Source organism: Chiloscyllium punctatum, chromosome 19 (genome assembly GCF_047496795.1).
Source record: "Chiloscyllium punctatum isolate Juve2018m chromosome 19, sChiPun1.3, whole genome shotgun sequence".
NCBI lineage: Eukaryota > Metazoa > Chordata > Chondrichthyes > Orectolobiformes > Hemiscylliidae > Chiloscyllium > Chiloscyllium punctatum.
Window position 1 is genome coordinate 41,916,156 of NC_092757.1, and position 21,116 is coordinate 41,937,271.

Here is a 21,116-nt window from a genome sequence, read left to right on the forward strand (position 1 = left end):
CCAGCTCCTATGTGACTGTACCTGACCCAGCTCCCATGTGACTGTACCTGACCCAGCTCCTATGTGACTGTACCAGACCCAGCTCCCATGTGACTGTACCTGACCCAGCTCCCATGTGACTGTACCAGACCCAGCTCCCATGTGACTGTACCAGACCCATCTACCATGTGACTGTACCTGACCCAGCTCCTATGTGACTGTACCAGACCCAGCTCCCATGTGACTGTACCTGACCCAGCTCCCATGTGACTGTACCAGACCCATCTACCATGTGACTGTACCAGACCCAGCTCCCATGTGACTGTACCTGACCCAGCTCCCATGTGACTGTACCAGACCCATCTACCATGTGACTGTACCAGACCCAGCTCCCATGTGACTGTACCTGACCCAGCTCCCATGTGACTGTACCTGACCCATCTACCATGTGACTGTACCAGACCCATCTCCCATGTGACTGTACCTGACCCATCTACCATGTGACTGTACCAGACCCAGCTCCCATGTGACTGTACCTGACCCATCTACCATGTGACTGTACCAGACCCAGCTCCCATGTGACTGTACCTGACCCAGCTCCCATGTGACTGTACCTGACCCAGCTCCCATGTGACTGTACCAGACCCATCTACCATGTGACTGTACCAGACCCAGCTCCCATGTGACTGTACCTGACCCATCTACCATGTGACTGTACCAGACCCAGCTCCCATGTGACTGTACCAGACCCAGCTCCCATGTGACTGTACCAGACCCATCTACCATGTGACTGTACCAGACCCAGCTCCCATGTGACTGTACCAGACCCAGCTCCCATGTGACTGTACCAGACCCATCTCCCATGTGACTGTACCAGACCCATCTACCATGTGACTGTACCAGACCCAGCTCCCATGTGACTGTACCAGACCCAGCTCCCATGTGACTGTACCAGACCCATCTACCATGTGACTGTACCAGACCCAGCTCCCATGTGACTGTACCAGACCCAGCTCCCATGTGACTGTACCAGACCCATCTACCATGTGACTGTACCAGATCCATCTACCATGTGACTGTACCAGACCCAGCTCCCATGTGACTGTACCAGACCCAGCTCCCATGTGACTGTACCAGACCCATCTACCATGTGACTGTACCAGATCCATCTACCATGTGACTGTACCAGACTCAGCTCCCATGTGACTGTACCAGACCCAGCTCCCATGTGACTGTACCAGACCCATCTACCATGTGACTGTACCAGACCCAGCTCCCATGTGACTGTACCTGACCCAGCTCCCATGTGACTGTACCTGACCCAGCTCCTATGTGACTGTACCAGACCCATCTACCATATGACTGTACCAGACCCATCTATCATGTGACTGTACCAGACGCAGCTCCCATGTGACTGTACCAGACCCATCTACCATGTGACTGTACCAGACCCAGCTCCCATGTGACTGTACCAGACCCATCTACCATGTGACTGTACCTGACCCAGCTCCCATGTGACTGTACCAGACCCATCTACCATGTGACTGTACCAGACCCAGCTCCCATGTGACTGTACCAGACCCATCTACCATGTGACTGTACCTGACCCAGCTCCCATGTGACTGTACCAGACCCATCTACCATGTGACTGTACCTGACCCAGCTCCCATGTCACCTACCTTGCCCATTCACTTACCCACTTCAGAGCATGAAATGCCCTGTTTATTCAGGGGTTTTGTTCAGATTTGATGGGGGCTAAGTTTGATTTTCAGGGGCTACTTTTTGGTTTTCAGGGGTTCCTTTTTCATTCTCAGTAACGTGGTTCCTCGATGACACAGTTACATATTAATAAAATATATACATTGACATATTCAGAACTTGGATGCACACAGAAGCAGAATTAGAATAATTAACCAATGTCCTGAATAACTATCAATGGTCAACTTAACTTAGAAATCCACAGCCGCACCAGGTAAGTCATAATTTCCTTGATATCCCATTACTTACATTGCACAAGACAACAGGCTTAAGTTAGCAATGATTCTTTTCTCAGTATCTTAGCAGGACGTATACACTTAATGGTAAGGTCCTAGGGAGTGTTGCTGAACAAAGAGACCTTGGAGTGCAGGTTCATAGCTCCTCAAAAGTGGAGTCACAGGTAGATAGGATAGTGAAGAAGGTGTTTGGTATGCTTTCCTTTATTGGTCAGAGTATTGAGTACAGGAGTTGAGAGGTCATGTTGCGGCTGTACAGGACATTGGTTAGGCCACTGTTGGAATATTGTGTGCAATTCTGGTCTCCTTCGTATCGGAAAGATGTTGTGAAACTTGAAAGGGTTCAGAAAAGATTTACAAGGATGTTGCCAGGGTTGGAGGATCTGAGCTACAGGGAGAGGCTGAACAGGCTGGGGCTGTTTTCCCTGGAGTGTCAGAGGCTGAGGGGTTTATAAAATCATGAGGGGCATGGATAGGATAAATAGACAAAGTCTTTTCTCTGGGATGAGGGAGTCCAGAACTAGAGGGCATAGGTTTAGGGTGAGAGGGGAAAAGATATAAAAGAGTCCTAAGGGACAACTTTTTCACACAGAGGGTGGTGCATGTATGGAATGAGCTGCCAGAGGATGTGGTGGAGGCTGGTACAATTGCAACATTTAAAAGGCATTTGGATGGGTATATGAATAGGGAGGGTTTGGAGGGATATGGGCCAGGTGCTGGCAGGTGGGACTAGATTGGGTTGGGATATCTGGTCGGCACGGACAGGTTGGACTGAAGGGTCTGTTTCCGTATTGTACATCTACATCTAATGCGCAGACTAATCAACGGATTTCAGTATAGAGAGGAATGAAATTATTCACCTTGAATCAAAGACAGATTAATAAGAATATTTTCTAAATGTTGAGGTGTGGATGAACAGGAGAAGGCCATTCGGTTCCTCAAACCTTTCCCATTGTTTCATGCATTTGGATTCCAGCCTTGATTCAGGAACTGTTCATCCTTTAAGAATCTACCACAGCAGTTTTACATTGTCAGAGAAGGATCTGCAGCACAGATTCACCAGAATGGTACTGACATTTTAAAGGGTTGAGTTGCAAAGGTACATATCCCATGAGTATGACAAATTAACTGGTCATCTGATTGAGGTGTTTCAGTTGATTTGCAGTCGTGCCTTCAGGGATAATGATCGAAACTACTCCTTTGCAGCAGAAGTAGTGTAAATGACAGGTGCTTTGAGGATTATATTCCAGTCTTCACTCGACACAAATAAGGTGCCGGGGGACTGGAGGAATGCAAATGTGGTTCCATAGAACATAGAACATAGAACATAGAACAATACAGCACAGAACAGGCCCTTCGGCCCACGATGTTGTGCCGAACTTCTATCCTAGATTAAGCACCCATCCATGTACCTATCCAAATGCCGCTTAAAGGTCGCCAATGAATCTGACTCTACCACTCCCACGGGCAGCGCATTCCATGCCCCCACCACTCTCTGGGTGAAGAACCCACCCCTGACATCTCCCCTATACCTTCCACCCTTCACCTTAAATTTATGTCCCCTTGTAACACTCTGTTGAACCCGTGGAAAAAGTTTCTGACTGTCTACTCTATCTATTCCTCTGATCATCTTATAAACCTCTATCAAGTCACCCCTCATCCTTCGCCGTTCCAACGAGAAAAGGCCGAGAACTCTCAACCTATCCTCGTATGACCTACTCTCCATTCCAGGCAACATCCTGGTAAATCTTCTCTGCACCCTCTCCAAAGCTTCCACATCTTTCCTAAAGTGAGGCGACCAGAACTGCACACAGTACTCCAAATGTGGCCTAACCAAAGTCCTGTACAGCTGTACAGTTGTTTAAAAATGGTCCAAAGGAAATGCCAAATGATTATAGGTCAGTTAGTCTTACTTCGGTGGTGAGCAAATTGTGAGAATCACTCCTGAGATCAGATAAACTGTCCCTGGCTTTGTTCAGGGAAGGTCATACCTTACAAATTTGATTGAATTCTTTGAGGAGGTGACAAGGAGGATATGAGTAGTGTAGCGAATATTGTCTGGGGATTTGGTTTAGCTCAGTTGGCTGAGTGGCTGGTTTTGCAAAGCAGCTTTATCTGAACAGTGTGAGTTCAAACCCCATATCAGCTAAAGTTACAAGGAAGGACTGTCCTTCTCAACATCTCCCCTTGCCTGAGGTATGGTGACTGTCAGGTTAAATCACCACCAGTTGGTCTCTCACTATTGGGAGAGCAGTCCTGTGGTCTCTTAAGACTATGGCAACTTGACTTTGATGTTATCAACATGGATTTTAGTGAGGCATTTGACAAGGTTCCACATGGTAGACTGGTAAAAAGCCCATGGGATACTAGGGAACATGTCGAATTGGATCCAAAGTTGGCTTAGTAACAGGAAACAAAGAATAATGGTCAGTTCCTGCCCTTGTAATTGGAAAACTGTTTTAAGTAGTGTTCCCCAGGATTCAATGATGGGACCCTTGCTGTTTGGTTATATACATTAACAATTTGCACTTGAACATGGGAGGCACAATTGGGAAATTTGCAGATGAAACAAAAATTGGCCGTGCAGTGGGTAGTGTAGAGGGTAGCTGCAAGTTCTGAAATGATATAGATAGATTGGTGGAGTGAGCAGAACAGTGGCAGATGAGGTTCACTGCTGATAAGTGTGAGGTGATGCATTTAGGAAGATCAAACAGTAAAAGAAGATACACAATAAACAGGAATATACAAAGAAGTGTAGATGAGGTGAGAGTTCTTGGCGTGCAAGTGTACAGGTCCCTATAGGTAGATAAGGTTGGAAAGAGTACTCTCCTTTTTTGGCAGAGTTATAGAATACAAAAGTAGGGATGTAATGATGAAGCTGTATAGGGCACTGGTGAGGCCACAGCTGGAATATTGTGTGCTGTTCTGGTCCCCACATTACACAAAGGGTGGAACTGCTGTAGAGAGAGAGTACATCTTCCCTCTGCTAGAATGTTGCCTGGGCTGGAGAATCGTAGCTATGAGGTTAAGGTTGTTTTTCCTGGAACAGAGAAGGCTGAGGGGTGACATGATTGGGGTATATCAAATTGTGAGGGTTAGAGTAGTGTAGACAGACAGTTTAGAACCAGGATCACAGATTCAAGCTATGTGTCATTTAAAAAAAAAATCTGGTTCATTGATATCCATCGCGGAATAAAATTTGTTGCCCTCCATGTGACTCCAGACCAAGAACAATGTGCTTGAAATGGCTGCCAGCCACTCGGTTAATTTGAACCAGTACAAAACTATCAAACACGAATAGAGGAACATTGCCGAGCCATTGTGAATGATGCACCAACAATAGCAGCGGTGCACGTAACCATCATCAACTAGGCAACATCCTCCTTACTCGCATAAAATAAAAACTGAAATTGCTTGAGAAACTCAGCAGGGCTGTTGGGGTCAAGTTGTGGAGAAAGCAGAGCTATTATCCTAGAGTGTGTTCAGCCTTGTCAGTGGATCAGATTGTGAGCAGCAAATACAGTTGGCTAGACTAAATGAAGCACAAGTAAAACACCGCTTGACTTGGAAGGTGTTCGGAACCATGGACAGTGAGGAGAGAGGAGACTAAACAGACACATGTTCTGTCTTCTGCAATTGCATGGGAAGATGCTGTGGAAGTGGTGACGGACTGGACCAGGGTGTGGCAGAGGAACGGTTGTCTGAAATTATAGACCAGTTAGTCTGACCTCAATGGTGGGAAACATGCTGGAGTCAATTATAAAGGATGAAATTATGACAGATCTAGATAGCAGTAACAGGATAGGTCAGAGTCAGCATGGATTTATGAAGAGGAAATCATGCTTGACTAATCTTCTGGAATTTTTTGAGAATGTAACTCTGAAGATGGACAAGGAAGATCCAGTGGATGTAGTGTACCTGGACTTTCAGAAAGCCTTTGATAAAGTCCCACATAGGAGGTTAGTGAGCAAAATTAGGGCGCATGGTATTGGGGGCAAAGTACTGACTTGGATTGAAAATTGGTTGGCTGACAGGAAACAAAGAGTAGTGATAAATAGCTCCCTTTCGGAATGGCAGGCAGTGACCAGTGGGGTACCGCAGGGATCAGTGCTGGGACCGCAGCTTTTTACAATATATATTAATGATATAGAAGATGGTATTAATAGTAACATTAGCAAATTTGCTGATGATACAAAGCTGGGTGGCAGGGTGAAATGTGAGGAGGATGTTAGGAGATTACAGGGTGACCTGGACAGGTTAGGTGAATGGACAGATGCATGGTAGATGCAGTTTAATGTGGATAAATGTATGGTTATCCACTTTGGTGACAAGAACAGGAAGGCAGATTACTACCTAAATGGAGTCAAGTTAGGTAAAGTGGCAGTACAAAGAGATCTGGGTGTTCTTGTACACCAGTCAATGAAGGTAAGCATGCAGGTACAGCAGGTAGTGAAGAAGGCTAATAGCATGCTGGCCTTCATAACAAGAGGGATTGAGTATAGAAGCAAAGAGGTTCTTCTGCAGCTGTACAGGGCCCTGGTGAGACCACACCTGGAGTACTGTGTGCAGTTCTGGTCTCCAAATTTGAGGAAAGACATTCTGGCTATTGAGGGAGTGCAGCGTAGATTCACGAGGTCAATTCCTGGAATGGCGGGACTATCTTATGTTGAAAGATTGGAGCGACTGGGCTAGTATACCCTTGAGTTTAGAAGTTTGAGAGGGGATCTGATTGAGACGTATAAGATTATTAAAGGATTGGACACTCTGGAGGCAGGAGACATGTTTCCGCTGATGGGTGAGTCCCGAACCAGAGGACACAGCTTAAAAATAAGGGGTAGGCCATTTAGGACAGAGATGAGGAGAAACTTCTTCACCCAGAGATTGGTGGGTGTGTGGAATGCTCTGCCCCAGAGGGCAGTGGAGGCCCAGTCTCTGGATTCATTGAAGAAAGAATTGGAAAGAGCTTTCAAGGATAGTAGAATCAAGGAGATAAGGCAGGAACAGAATACTGATTGAGGATGATCAGCCATGATCATAATGAATGCAGGCTCAAAGGGCAGAATGGCCTACTCCTGCACCTATTGTCTATTGTCTTTATCTTTACCTCCTTACCTCAATCTGCATTCGTTTGGGGTCATTGGAAGGGAACTCATACTGGTGGTATTCCAATGTATCTGCTGCTGTTGTTATTCTAGATGGTAGAGGTAGCATGTTTGTAAGGTGCTGTTAAAGGAGCCTTTGTGAGCTAATGTAGTGCATCTTGCAGATGGTACATCCTGCTGCAATTGTGCTTCAGTGGTAGAGGGAATGGATGTTCAAATTGGTTGGTGATGTGCCAATCCAGTGGGTTTTGATGTGGATAATTTCAAGCTTTTTAAGATTATTTAAGTTGCACTTATCTGGGCAACTGGGAAGTATTTCATCACAATCCTGATTTGTGTCCAGAGAGACTTTGATGGTTCAGGAGGTGATTTACATCCTGCAGAATTCCCAGTCTCTGCTCTGCTGTTATAGCCATGGTAAGTATATGTTTCATCCAGTTAAGTTTCTGACCAATGGTGCCGATTAGGTGAGGGAATTACCATTAAATGAGCAGGGCAAGTGATCAGATTCTGTCATTGGACTGTGGTGTGAATTATATTTCTCCAATGTGTGTTGACGAGGTCTTGCTGTTTACGGGCACAGGTTGCTTCAGTATCTGAGAAGCTGCAATTTAGGGATGGACAATATATGTTGGTTTTGCTGGCATTATCCACATCTTAGGTAGGAAGAAGGAAAATGACTTGATTCCAGAGTTTGATTTTCCATTTGAAGTACCTGAAGAGGTTTTACCAAGTTGAAGATACAGTTATTGACTGCATGAATTTCTGAAGCATCATAGCAGTGTAATTCACACTACTTTTTTAAAAGTGGCTTTAGGCTCAGGAACAGTGTCTCGTTTTTTTTTTAATGAACATTATTGTGAAATATCTAAACACAACAAATTTATTTGCTATTAATTTGCTTGTTTTCTCCCAGATGTACAAAAGAGGAAGAATCCAGTATGTGGGTTTGTTACTCCATTGGAAGGGTCTGAGGCTGATGAGCACCGTAAACCAAAGGTCAGCATGACCCAGAAATTCTAGTCTTTGAGAGTTTACAGAGTATTGGTTAAATGAAGGAAGTAATCTAAAGTGTAGCCTAAGTTTCGGTATCCTATTAGAAAATTAAGAGTGTGTATTTCTGGGGGCAAGATTCTGCTTGATGTCTTTGAAGCATAATAATGAAGTTACTGTGATAATATTTGTTTAACTTTTCAGAACATTTCACATAACCTTAGCTGCTTAGAGTGATAACTAAGCTGCCCCAGGCAAGTCTTGGGGAAATCTATAAAGATGTGGAAAATGTTCAAAATACTTCAGGAATCACTTCCTGTCTCCCCAAAGCCTGTGCACCATCCACAAGGCACATGTCAGGAGTGTGTGAAAATTGCAACTTCAAACGAAGTGTGCATTCCATAGGAAGCCATTAAGGTGTCAGAGAATAATTTGGCCTGCCAAAGCTAAAATAGATGTTGAAATTATGTGCCATAAATGTGCATTCCTGGCTGAAATAATTTGCAAACGAAAGTAAGGAAAGCTTCAGTGATAAAAAATTTATAGTATAGCACAAGTTCCTCATACATGGGGCTATGTTGTCATTGCTGTTACTGAGACTCATAAACAGAGGGGCAGGATTGGCAGCTCAATATTCCAAGAGACAGGGCCTTCAGGTGAGATGGTGAACGAGGTAAAAGAGGAGGAGTTGTCACAATATTGATCAGGAAATCTTGAACAGCAAGAGAGAGAGAGAGATGATAACTTTGAAGGCTCCTCAAATGAAGCCATATGGGTAGAATTTAAAAAACACAAAGGGACAATCATACTGCTGGGATGTACTGTAGGCCCCCTGAGACAAATAGAGGACCAGATATATTGACAAATTTCAGGGAAGTATTAAAGAAATAGGGTAGTGATACGAGGGGATTTCAACTTCCCCACCATTAACTCACACAGTCATAGTGTGAAAGGTTTAGGGGGAGTGAAATTCTTAAAATGCATCTAAGACCTGTTTTTAAGCCAGTACATAGAATGTCCTACAAGAGAGGGTGTGGTCCTGGACTTAATTTTAGGTAATTTTACTGGTTGAAGGAGCATTTTGCAATTAACTCAGTAAGATTCAAGATTGTTAGAGAAACAGGCAAGGATCAGTCTGAAATCAGGGGAGGGTGGATTTTAATAAGACCAAGATATGATTCGACTGAGTGGACCACGAGCTGATACCTCCAAGTAACAGTGGCACACATTCAAGAAGGACACAGGGAGAGTACAGGGCCAAGATGATCCAATCAAGAAAGAGGGCGGGACCATTAAATGCTGTGAACTCTGGATATTGAGAGATCCACAGCCTTGACTAAAAGGAAAAAGGGAGGCTTATGGCAGATACTGAGAGTTCAAATAGCAAAAGCCCTACAGGAGAGTAGCATGTGCAAAGGGGAATGTGAAAAGATTAGGATAGGTAACAGGCAACATGAAAGGATAATAGCAGGTAAAATAATGGAAAATCCTAAGTTGTTTTACAATTGCATAAAAGGATAATGAGAGATAGAATAATTTGTGTGTGGAGCCAGAGGACTCTAAATGAATACTTTGGACCAGTGTTCATTAGCGAGAGAGAAGAAAAGACAGAGAGGTGGTTCTGAGTGTCTGGCAGGCTTAAAAGTAGATAAGTCTCCAGGGTCAGGTGAAATATATCCCAGGGGAAACAGCTTTCAATTCCTCTCTGGCCTGAGGAGAGGGGTCAGAGGACTGGAGGGTAACCAGGATGGTACCATTATTTAAGAACATATCTCCTGCTGCTATTTTCTGTTCCAATTTTCTTGCATTGTTGTGTTTCTAAACCCAGTCTCTAGTTCACTATGTGTTGTTATTCTGCATTACTATAGGGTCTCTGTGCCCTGTCCCTGGATCTCTTGGCACTGTCACTGGATCTCAGCGCACCATCTCTGGATGCTAACAATGACATTGAAACAATCTCTGGGTATTATCTCTAAATGCTGACACTTGTTATTTTTCTCTAGCTTTGGAGAATTTTAAAATATTTGCCCCATTTTTCTTGCTCCAATGTTTTACCTTTCTATCCTCCTGTCTACCATATTTATTTCCCTGCATTTTAGGTTAATGCTTTCTGCAGTTAGAATAAGTTTGTTTTTGTTTGTTACAGGCGATTGTGTTGGAGGGAAACTACTGGAAAAGGCAGATTGAGGTTGTAATTAAAGAATATCATAAATGGAGGATCTACTTTAAAAAAAGAGTGAGTATAGAATTGTTTACATCATTGTGCCTGCTTCCATCTTTATAGGTTGAGATTCTATTGGCATGGCTGAGCCCTGATGCCAGGACCAAGTGCTCAGATGGCAGCAGGACAATGGCCGCAGTCTTAAGGGCAGTGTTCAAATAGCGGATACTATCCAACTAAGAACATCAGCTGTCTCCCAACCTTGTGAGCCCATTCAGGGGGCTATTAACTCTTTAGTCTCAACACCTAGACAGTTGGCCACTGTTGGGACTGCAAGGGAAGCAAGAAGATGCCTCATTCTTGAAGGAAGTTGATGTGCCCGACAGGTGGGGCCTATTTATCAGAAGTGTGAACTCACCAGCAGTGGCATTAGGGCCTTGGTCCAGGCTGTTTACACTGTGAGGAGGCCATCCTTGGACCAAGGAGTCTCCATGGCCTGAAGACCAACAGGCAAGTTGCTGAGAGCCTCACATAGTTCACAAATTCCAACCACATCACAGACATCCATTCAAACTCTGGCAAAATGCTGGGGGCTTGGCAAAATGGTCATCTATAAGCTAATTAATTTTTATAATAGTTGTTGTCCCCTGGTCCACAGAGATTGCGCTGCGGTTGTTCTAGTCATTTGGAATATCCCCAGATGATGTGAACGTATCAAACTTCCAACCCAACATCTAGGCCCTCTCCAAAGGATTTTCAAAGTCATGGCTGTGTTGTGATGGGTAGCTATAATCTCATTTTGTCCAACAAACTCTGATAGAGCTATTTGCAAAGATTGGAATCTTGGACTGGATTGGAGTGTCAATGGTTCAATGTCTGAAGCTATTTGAGAAGATTGTGAGTCACTAGCGACAGGGCTAAATCTCATTAATAATCTGATTGTTTTAGTTTGAATGATTCGGTTTGGATCATTGAATTTTAATCATTCTATTTCTCTAGATTACAGTAGCACACACTCCTGTACTTCACACTCCTCTACACTTAGCAGAGTGTAACATCACTCTTTTTTTCCTCAGTATTTCTTTCAGAGGAAGAAATTGATAAGGTCACAGTGTTGCATGTAGTTAGAAATATTACAGAATCCAGTGGACCCATGTTTGTGGGACGTTGGGCCAGATTTGGCTTTTAGAAATGTAAAATCTTATTTATTTTAGGTGTTATTAATTGCCTCTTTTTGCTGAAAACCTTCTGTTTACTCAAATAGTTATCCAAGAACAACGATGGTGGCCTGTCCAGCCCGAGAAAGGTAGGTTTTATTCACCTCTACCTCTACCTGCAAGATCACCCTGGGGCTAGACTATTTAAGGAGGAACCAGTAAAAGGTAGACTGTGCATGAGTAATTGAATTTTCTTCAATGTAAAATAGATCAGTACAGCACAGGGACAGGCTCTTCGGCCCATGGTGTTATGCTGAACATGGTGCCAAATTAAACTAACCCCTTCTGCCTGCCCTTGGTCCCTATCCTTCCATTCCTTGTATATTGCTGTGTGTCTAAAAGTCCCCTAAATACCCCTATTGTATTTGGTTTCACTGCCACCACTAGCAGCATGTTCCAGACTCCTACCACTGTGTGTAAAAAAAACTTGCCCATCACATCTCCTTTGAATTTTTCTCTAATTTCAACGCGTGCTCCCTCGTATTAGACATTTCAACTCTGGGGAAAAAGATTGTCAATCCTATCTATGCGTCTCATAATTTTATAGACTTCTATCAAGTCTCCCCTCAGTCTCAGCCGAACAGGAGAAAACAGCCTGAGGGTTTCTAGCCTCTCCTTATAGCTCATTCCCTCTGATCTAGACAGCTTCTTCTGCACCCTCCAAAGCTGCCACATCCTTCCCATAATGTGGTAACCAGAATTGAACGCAATACTCAATTAGGCAACACAGAGTGGTCTAACCATAGTCTTGTAAAGCTGCAACATGGCATCCTGACTCTTGTATTCAACTCCCTGACCAATGAAGACAAACATGCCATCGGCCTTCTTTACCACCCTATCTATTTGTGTTGAAATAATAGAAAGAGCTAGTGAAGGGGTTGCAGTGGATGTTGTCTACATGAACTTGTAAAGAATGTGAAGTCCTGCTTAATAGGGGTGACAAATCTGAGGCTCATGGAATGGGGAGGTCAGGGTCAGAGATCATAAGATATAGGAGCAGAAGGAGGCCATTTGACCCATTGAGTCTGCTCAGAAATTTGATCACAGCTGATGTGTTTCTCAATGCCATCCTCCTGCCTTCTCACGTAACTCTTCCCAATCAGGAACCTATCTCTCTCTTTCTTAAATACACTCCATGAACAATACTGGTATTGGCAAGAATGACAGTCTTTGTGGAGATAAAGTCATGGTTTCACACTGACAATACCCTCCATCATATGGGCGGCATGGTGTCTCAGTGGTTAGCACTGCTGCCTCACGATACCTGGGACCCAGGTTCGATTCTATCCTCAGGCGACTGTGTGTGTGGAGTTTGCACATTCTCCCTGTGTCTGCGTGGGTTTCTTCTGGGTGTTCTGGTTTCCTCTCATAGTCCAAAGATGTGCAGGTCAGATGAATTGGCCATGTTAAATTGCTCATAGTGTTAAGTGAATTAGACAGAGGGAAATAGATCTGGGTGGGTTACTCTTCGGACGGTTTGTGTGGACTTGTTGGGCCGAAAGGCCTATTTTCGCACTGTAGAGAATCTAATTTAATTATGTTGTGCTAAATAGAACAGACTTGGAACAGATCCAGCAACTGAAGACTGGGCATCCATGAGGCACGGTGAGCCAGAAGCAGAATTGTATTCCAGCACAATCTGCAACCTCCTGGCCCAGCATCTTTCTCACTCAATCATTACCATCAAGCCAGAGGATTAACCCTGGTTCAGTGGAGACTGCAGGGGGGCATGTCATTGACAGCACTAAGCATAGCTACAAATCATGAAGCTACAAAACAGGACTCCTTAGTTGCCTGTTATGCAAACTACTATTACTATAGTATTGATTAGCTATAAAATGCTGTAGCTACAACAGCAGGTCAGAGCCCCAAAAATACTGCGATGAATAACTCACCTCATGACTCCCAAAGCCTGCCCCTCATTTGCAAGGCACGAATCAGAAGTGGGATGGAATATGGCCCACTTACCTGGATGGGGGCAGCTCCAGCAACACTCCAGAAGCTTGACACCATCCAGGAAAAAGCAGTCCCACAAACATCCACTCCCTCCACCGCTAACGCTCAGTAGCAGCAGCTATACCATCCACAAGATGCACTGCAAACATTCATCCAAGATCCTTAGATAGCACCTTCTTAGCCCATGACCACTTCCATCCAGAAGGACAAGAGTAACAGATATGTGGGAATGCCGCCACCTGCAAGTTTCACTCCAAGCTCCTGACCATCCTGACTTGGAAATATAATTTGAAAAGTGTGGCTCTGGGAAAACACAGCAGGTCAGGCAGCATCTGAGGAGCAGGAGAATCAATGTTTTGGGCATAATCCCTTCATCCCTTCATCCCTGCTGTGCTTTTCCAGAGCTACACTTTTTACCTTGGAAATATAATGACTTTCCTTCACTATCACTGGGTCAAAATTGTGGCTTTCTTCCCTAACAACACAGTAGGGCTCCATGCAGCACATGAATTGTAACGGTTCAAGAAGGCAGCTCACCAGCACTTTCACATGGCCAACTAGTGCTAGACAACAAATGCTGGTCTAGCCAGTGACACCCATGTCCCATGAATGAGTCACAACATTACAGTGCATTTTGAGGTTTTTCTTTATTCCCTCGTGGGACATGGGCATTGCTGGCTAGGGCAGTGTTTATTGCCTGTTCATAGTTGCCCTTGAGAAGGTGGTAACTGAGCTGCTTGTACCCCTGCACTCCATGTACAATAGATACACTCACAATGCTGTTCAGGAGGGAATTCCAGGATTTTGACCCAGTGACACTAAAGGAATGGTGTCCTTGTCCATCTAGATGGAAGTGGTTATGGGTTTGAAAGGTGTTATTTGAAGATCATGGTGGTAAATGTCTGTAGTGCACCTTGCAGATAGTACACTCTTCTGCTATGAGCATTGGTGGTGGAGGGAGTGGATGTTACTGGATGTGGTGCCAATCAAGTGGGGTGCATAGTCCTGGATGGTGTCAAGCTCCTTGAGTGTTGTTGGAGCTGCACCCATCCAGGCAAGTGGGGAATATACTATCTCACTCCTGATTTGTGCGGGGTCGATAGTGAGCAAGCTTTGAGAAGTCAGGAGGTGAGTTACATGCTGCAATATTCCTCACCTCTGATCTGTTCTTGTAGTCCAGTTGAGTTTCTGGTCAAGGGTAATCCCCAGGATGTCGATTGTGGGGGATTCAGTGGTGGTAACACTATTGGATTGCAAGTGGTGGTGTTTGGCTTGTCTTTTATTGACGATTGTCATTGCCTGACATTTGTGTGCCATGGATGTTACCTGCCAGTGGTCAGTCCAGATATTATTGCATTTGAACATGGACTGTTTCTGAAAGGTTGCAAATGGTGTTGAACATTGTGCAATCATTGGCAAATATCCCTAATTCTGACCTTATGATGGAAGGAAGGTCATTAATGACTGACTTCCAACAATCTTAACCATCTTCCTATGTGCCAGGTGTGACTTCAACTATTAGAGAGTTTGCCCCTTGATTCCAATTTTACCAGAGCTCCCTAATGCCACATTTGGTCAACTGTGGCCTTGATGTCAAGGGCTGTCACTCTCACCTTACCTTTTGAATTCTTGAATTCAGTTCTTTTGTCCATGTTTGAACTAAGGGTATAAGGAGGTCAGAAACTGAATGGTCCTGGTGGAACCCAAATTGGATATCAAAAACAAAGACAAAAACGGAAAAATCTAGAAAAGCTCAGCACATCTGGCAGCATCTGTGAAGAGAAATTAAAATTAACATTTCAGGTCCAGTGACCCTTCCTCAGAATGGTCAAAGCACGAAGGATGAAACTTGAGTTGCAATCCACGTGGGGTGAGTCTAAGTCGGAAGTATCACTGAGGAATATGATGTGACGTGGAAATGGGTTTTGGCAAATACCAGGAGTGACAATGAAATTAATGATGGTGGACAAGAGAAAAGGAACAGGAACAGGAACAGGAAATCCAAAACAAAAACAGAACTTGCTGGAAAAGGTCTGGCAGCATCTGTGGAGAGAAATGAGAGTTAATATTTCGGGTCCAGAGACCCTTCTTCAGAACATGTCAAACTGAGTGTCACTGAGCAGGTGCTGCGTAATAGCACTGTTGATAACACCTTCCATCACTTTACTGATGATCAAGAGTAGACTGATGGGACAGTAAGTGATCGGGTTGGATTTGACCTCCTTTTTGTGTACAGGATATACCTGGGCAATTTTCCACATTGTCAGCTAGATGCCAGTGTTCTAACTGTACTGGAACAGCTTGGCTGGGGGTGCACATTCTACTGAAGCACACATCTTCAGTCCTATTGTTGGAATGTTGTCAGGGTCCATAGCCTTTGCGGTCTCCAGTGCCTCCAACCGTTTCTGGATATCACTTGGAGTGAATCAAGTTGACTGAAGATTGGAATCTGTGATGATGGGGACCACTGGAGGAAGCTGAGATGGATCATTCACTGAGCACTTCTGGCTGAAGATTGTTATGAATGCTTCAGCCTTATCTTTTGCACTGATGTTTTGGACTGTCCTATCATTGAGGATGGGGACATCTGTAGAACCGCATCCTCAAATGAGTTGTCTAATTGTCCACCATTAATGACTGGAGAGCTTAAATCTGATCTGTTGGGTTGTGGGATTTGTTAGCTGTCTCTATCACTTCAGAGAAAGTGAGGACTGCTGATGCTGGAGATCAGAGTTTAAAAAAACTTATGGATTCTCTCTATCACTTGTTGCTTATGCTGTTTGGCACACAAGTAGTCTATTTGGTAGCTTCACCAGGTTGACACCTCAGTTTGAGGCATGCCTGTGCTGCTCCTGGCATGTTCTCCTGCACTCTCTATTCAACCAAGATTGATCCTCCAGCTTGATGGTAGTGGTTGAACAGAGAATAAAGAAAATTACAGCACAGGAGCAGGCCCTTCAACTCTCCAAGTCTGTGCTGATCCAAATCCTCTATCTAAATCTGTCACCTATTTTCTAAGGATCTGTATCCCTTTGATCCCTGCCCATTCATGTATCTGATTAGATACATCTTAAATGATGCTATCGTACCCGCATCTACTGCCTCCGCTGGCAATACATTCCAGGCACTCTCTGCGTAATGAACTTTCCACATATATCTCCCTTAAACATTTCCCCTTCACCTTGAACGCGTGACCCCTTGTAATTGAGACCTCCACTATGGGAAAAGGCTTCTTGCTATCCAACCTGTCTATTACCTCTCAAGATTTTGTAGACTTCAATCTGGTCCTCCCTCAACCTTGTCTTTCTAATGAAAATAATCCTAATCTACTGAACCTCATCATAGCTGGTGCCCTCCATACAAGGCAACATCCTGGTGAACCTCTTCTGCATCCTTTCCAAAGCATCCACATCCTTTTGGGAATGTGGTGACCAGAACTGTACGCAGTATTCCAAATGTGGCCAAAGCAAAGTTCCATACAACTGTACCATGACCTGCCACCTCTTGTACTCAATGTCCCATCTGATGAAGGAAAGCACGCTGTATGCCTTCTTGATCACTCTATCAATCTGCGTCGTCACCTTCAGGATACAAAGGACCTGAATACCCAGATCTCTCTGTTCATCAATTTTCTCCTGGACTTTTCCATTTACCGTATAGTTCGCTCTTGAACCAGATTTTCCTTGCATTTGCCTGGATTAAACTCCATCTGCCATATCTCTGCCCAACTCACCAACCTATCTATATGCTGCTGCATTCTCTGACAGTCCCCTTCACTATCTGCTACTCCACCAATCTTAGTGTCATCTGCAAACTTACTACTGAGACTAACTACACCTTCCTGCAATTCATTTATGTATATATCACAAATAACAGTGGTCCCAGCATGATCCCTGTGGGACATCACTGGTCACAGCTCTCCATTTTGAGTAGGGGATGTGCTGGGCAATGAGATTACAGACTGTGCTGGAGTACAACACTGTTGATGTTGATGGCCTACAATGCCTCACTTATGCCTGGTCTTGAGTTGCCAGATCTGTTTGAAGTTTGTCCCATTTTACACAGTGATATGTAGCGTATTCTCAATTTCAAGGCAGGACTTTCACTCCACAAGAACTGCACAGTGGACAGTCTGACCAATACTGTCATGGACAGATGCATGTGCAACTGCAGATTAGTAAGAATGAGGTCAAGTATGTTTTTGAATAAATATGATCTGTTAGCTATCATGGAGACATGGCTGTGAGGTGACAATGTTTTACATATATGTATACTCAAAAATCACAGGAAGCTACGTAGAGTCAGGGAGTATCACTTGATCAAAGGTGATGTCGGTTCAGGATGTAGAATCATGGGTGGAGATGTGGAATAGCTAGGGAAAATAGTCACCCTTTAGAGGAGTGATCCAGAGACCCCAAACAGTCACCACAATCTCAAACAAAGTGTGCAATATGAAATACGAAATGGTTGTGGTAAAGAAATAATGATAATCGTGGCTGATTTAAATCTAAATATAAACTCAAAAAATCAGATTGGCAATAGTGCCCTTGATAAGAAACAAGTAGAATGCCTTTGGTGGTGCTATTTGGAGCAGCTTGTTCTTAGAGGAGGACCCATTGTCTGTGGTTAACTAAGGAAGCTGAAGTAATCAGATCAAAGAGAAAAAAAAAATCTCTGACCATCTGAATGAGGAGCAGAAGTAGCCCATTTATCCCCTTGAGCCTGCTCTGCTATTCAACAAAATCATGACTGATCTGCCAATGATCTCAAATCCACATACCTGCCTCATCCCAATAACCTTTCACCCTTGATTAACAAGGATCTATCTAAATATATAAAGCCTCTTTTTTTCAAAAGAATTCATTGACGGGATGAAGGTGTTACTGACTAAACAGACATTTATTCCCCATTTCTAATTGTCCAGAGGGCAGTTAAGAGTCAACCAGATTGCTATGGTTCTGGAGTCAGACCAGGAAAGGACAGCAGCTTCCTTCCCTAAAGTTCAATAGTGAACCAGGTGGGTTCTTCTGCCATCGGCAATGGATTCATGGTCATCATTCTACTCTTAATTCCAGATTCTTTTGTTGAATTCAATCTGATGTGTCAGGATTTGAACCAGGATCCTCAGACTATTACCTGGATCTCTGAATTGAAGTCTATTCTACAGACCCTCTCATTGCCAAAAAGTATCACCTAACCTATGTGTTAAATGGGTGACCTCTGATTTTCATACAGTGACCTATGGGTTCTGAATTTTCTCCCAAAAGAGAAAACAGCCTCTCCACATCCAACATGGATCAATCAAGTAACTTCTTAGTTTCTGAATTCCAGCAGATACAAACGTGGCCATTTTGAGCTCTGCTCTTTCAACAGTCCTCTAATTACAGATGTCAGCCTGGTAAACCTTCTCTGAATTTCTTCCAACGTATTTCTGTCCTTCCTTGTATAGGGTTACCAATACTATGCATAGTGCTCAGATGTGTTCTCAACAGTGCCCTGTGTAGCAGAAGTAAGACCTCCCTATTTCTGTATTCAGTTCTCTCACAGTAAATATTAATTTTCCTAGTTACTAGCTGTACCAGCATATACACTTTGTGATTCATGTACTTGGACATCCAGATTCCCATGCATCATAGAGCTTTGCAATGCCTCACTGTTTACATCATATGCTTCTTTTTATGCTTCCTGCCAAAATGGATAATTTCACATTTTCCCCAACTTATACTCCATTTGCCAGATCTATGCCCATTTACTTAACCTAGCCTTTTGTAGAGCCCTTATGTTCTCTTTAGAACCTACTTTCCTACTTATCCTTGTATTATCTACACATTTTGCTGGTCCAGATTGCCTGGAACAACTGCAATTCGCCTACTGTCACAACAGGTCTATGGCAGACGCCATCTCCTTGGCCTTACACTCATCTGGCACAACTGGATAACAAGGTCATCCATGTCAGGCTCCTATGTATTGACTTTAGCTCCACTTTCAACACCATAACTCCAACCAAGCTCATTTCCACACTCTGGGACCTAGAACTCTGTTCCATGTCTACAACTAGTTCCTTGACTTGCTGATCTGCAGACTGCAAACAGTAAGGATAAGTGACGACACCTCCTTTATGATAAACCTCAACACTGGTGCTCTGCAAGGTTGCATACTCAACCCCTTACTCATTATACCCTTACAACTATGTGGCCAAATTCTGCTTTCACTCCATTTATGAGTTTGTCGATGACACCACCATAGTGGGTCAGTTCTTAAACAACCACAAGACAGAGTGCAGGAAAGAGATAGAGAGCTCAGTGGCGTAGTGTGAAGACAACGACCTCTCCCTCAAAAACAGAAGTTGCTGGAAACGCTTAACATGTTTGGCAGCATCTGTGAAGAGAAATCAGAGTTAATGTTTGTGGTTGGGTGACCCTTCCTCAGAATTAATGGTAGCTAAGAATATGTTGGGTTATATGCAGAAGAAAGGATGGGGGGGTGGGGGGGGGAAGGTGGTGAAGAGTAACCAGTAGGTGTAGGTAGAAAGGCAAATGCAATGTTGCCATTTGTTTTGAGAGGGCTGTACTTCTGAGGCTCCATGAAGCTGTGGTCAGGCCACATTTGGAGTATTGTACACAGTTTAGGGGACCATATCTCAGGAAGGATTTACTGGCACTGGAGGTTCACAAGAATGGTCCCAGGTGAGAAAAGCTTAACACATGAGGAATGTTTGAGGACTCTGGGTTTATACGCGATGGAGTTCAGAAGGATGGGGGGAGGGGTTGGGGGGATGGTATCGAATTGAAACTTACAGAATACTGAATGGTCTGGACAGATTGGATGTTAGGAAGATGTTTCTATTGGTAGGAGAGATGACGACCGGAGGACATAGCCTTAGAGCAAAACATTTTAGAATACAGCAGCATATAAGTAGATTAGAGAGTTGGGCAGAGAGATTGTAGATGGAGTTCAATCCAGGCAAATGAGAGGTGATGCATTTTGGAAGATCCAATTCAAGAGCAAACTGTGCAGTGAAAAAAGTTTAAAATGGAAAAGTTCCAGGGAAAATTGACGTACAGAGAGATCTGGGTGTTCAGGTTCATTGTTCCCTGAAGTTGGCAGTGCAGGTCAGGAGAGTGGTCAATGAGGTATACGGCATGTTTTCCTTCACTGGACGGGGTACTGAGCACAACAATTGGTGCTGCATGTTACAGTTGTATAAGACTTTGACTCGGCCACATTTGGAATACTGCGTACAGTTCTGGTCACGACATTACCAAAAGGATGTGGATGCTTCGGAGAGGGTGCAGTGGTGGTTCACCAGGATGTTGTCTTGTATGGAGGGCACTAGCTATGAGGAGAGGTTGAGTAGATTAGGATTATTTTAATTAGAAAGACTGAAGTTGAGGGGGGACCTGATTGAAGCCTACAAAATCACGAGGTGGATAGCAAGAAGCTTTTTCCCAGAGTGGGACTCAATTACTAAGGGTTGTGAGTTCAAAGTGAGGGGTGGGGGAGTTTGGGGGAGATGTACGTGGAAAGTTCTTTATGCAGAGGGTGGTGGGTGCCTGGAACATGTTGCCAGCAGAAGTGGTAGAGGCGGGCACGATAGGGTCACTTAACATGTATCTAGACAGATACATGAATGGTCTGGGATCAAAGGGATACAGATTCTGAGAAAAAAATGGTGACAGGTTTGGATCGGCGCTGGCTTGGAGGGCCAGTTCCT

General features: G+C 44.0%; 1 protein-coding gene across 1 annotated transcript in view; it reads left to right on the forward strand.

Moving 5' to 3' along the window:
- mlxipl (MLX interacting protein like) overlaps window positions 1-21,116 on the forward strand; it is a 253,703-nt gene that overhangs the window by 90,240 nt on the left and 142,347 nt on the right. Inside the window, exons 3-5 of the mRNA XM_072589170.1 lie at window positions 7,992-8,074; window positions 10,215-10,304; window positions 11,494-11,535. Coding sequence (XP_072445271.1) covers window positions 7,992-8,074; window positions 10,215-10,304; window positions 11,494-11,535 — 215 coding nt within the window. The remainder of the gene's footprint in view (window positions 1-7,991; window positions 8,075-10,214; window positions 10,305-11,493; window positions 11,536-21,116) is intronic.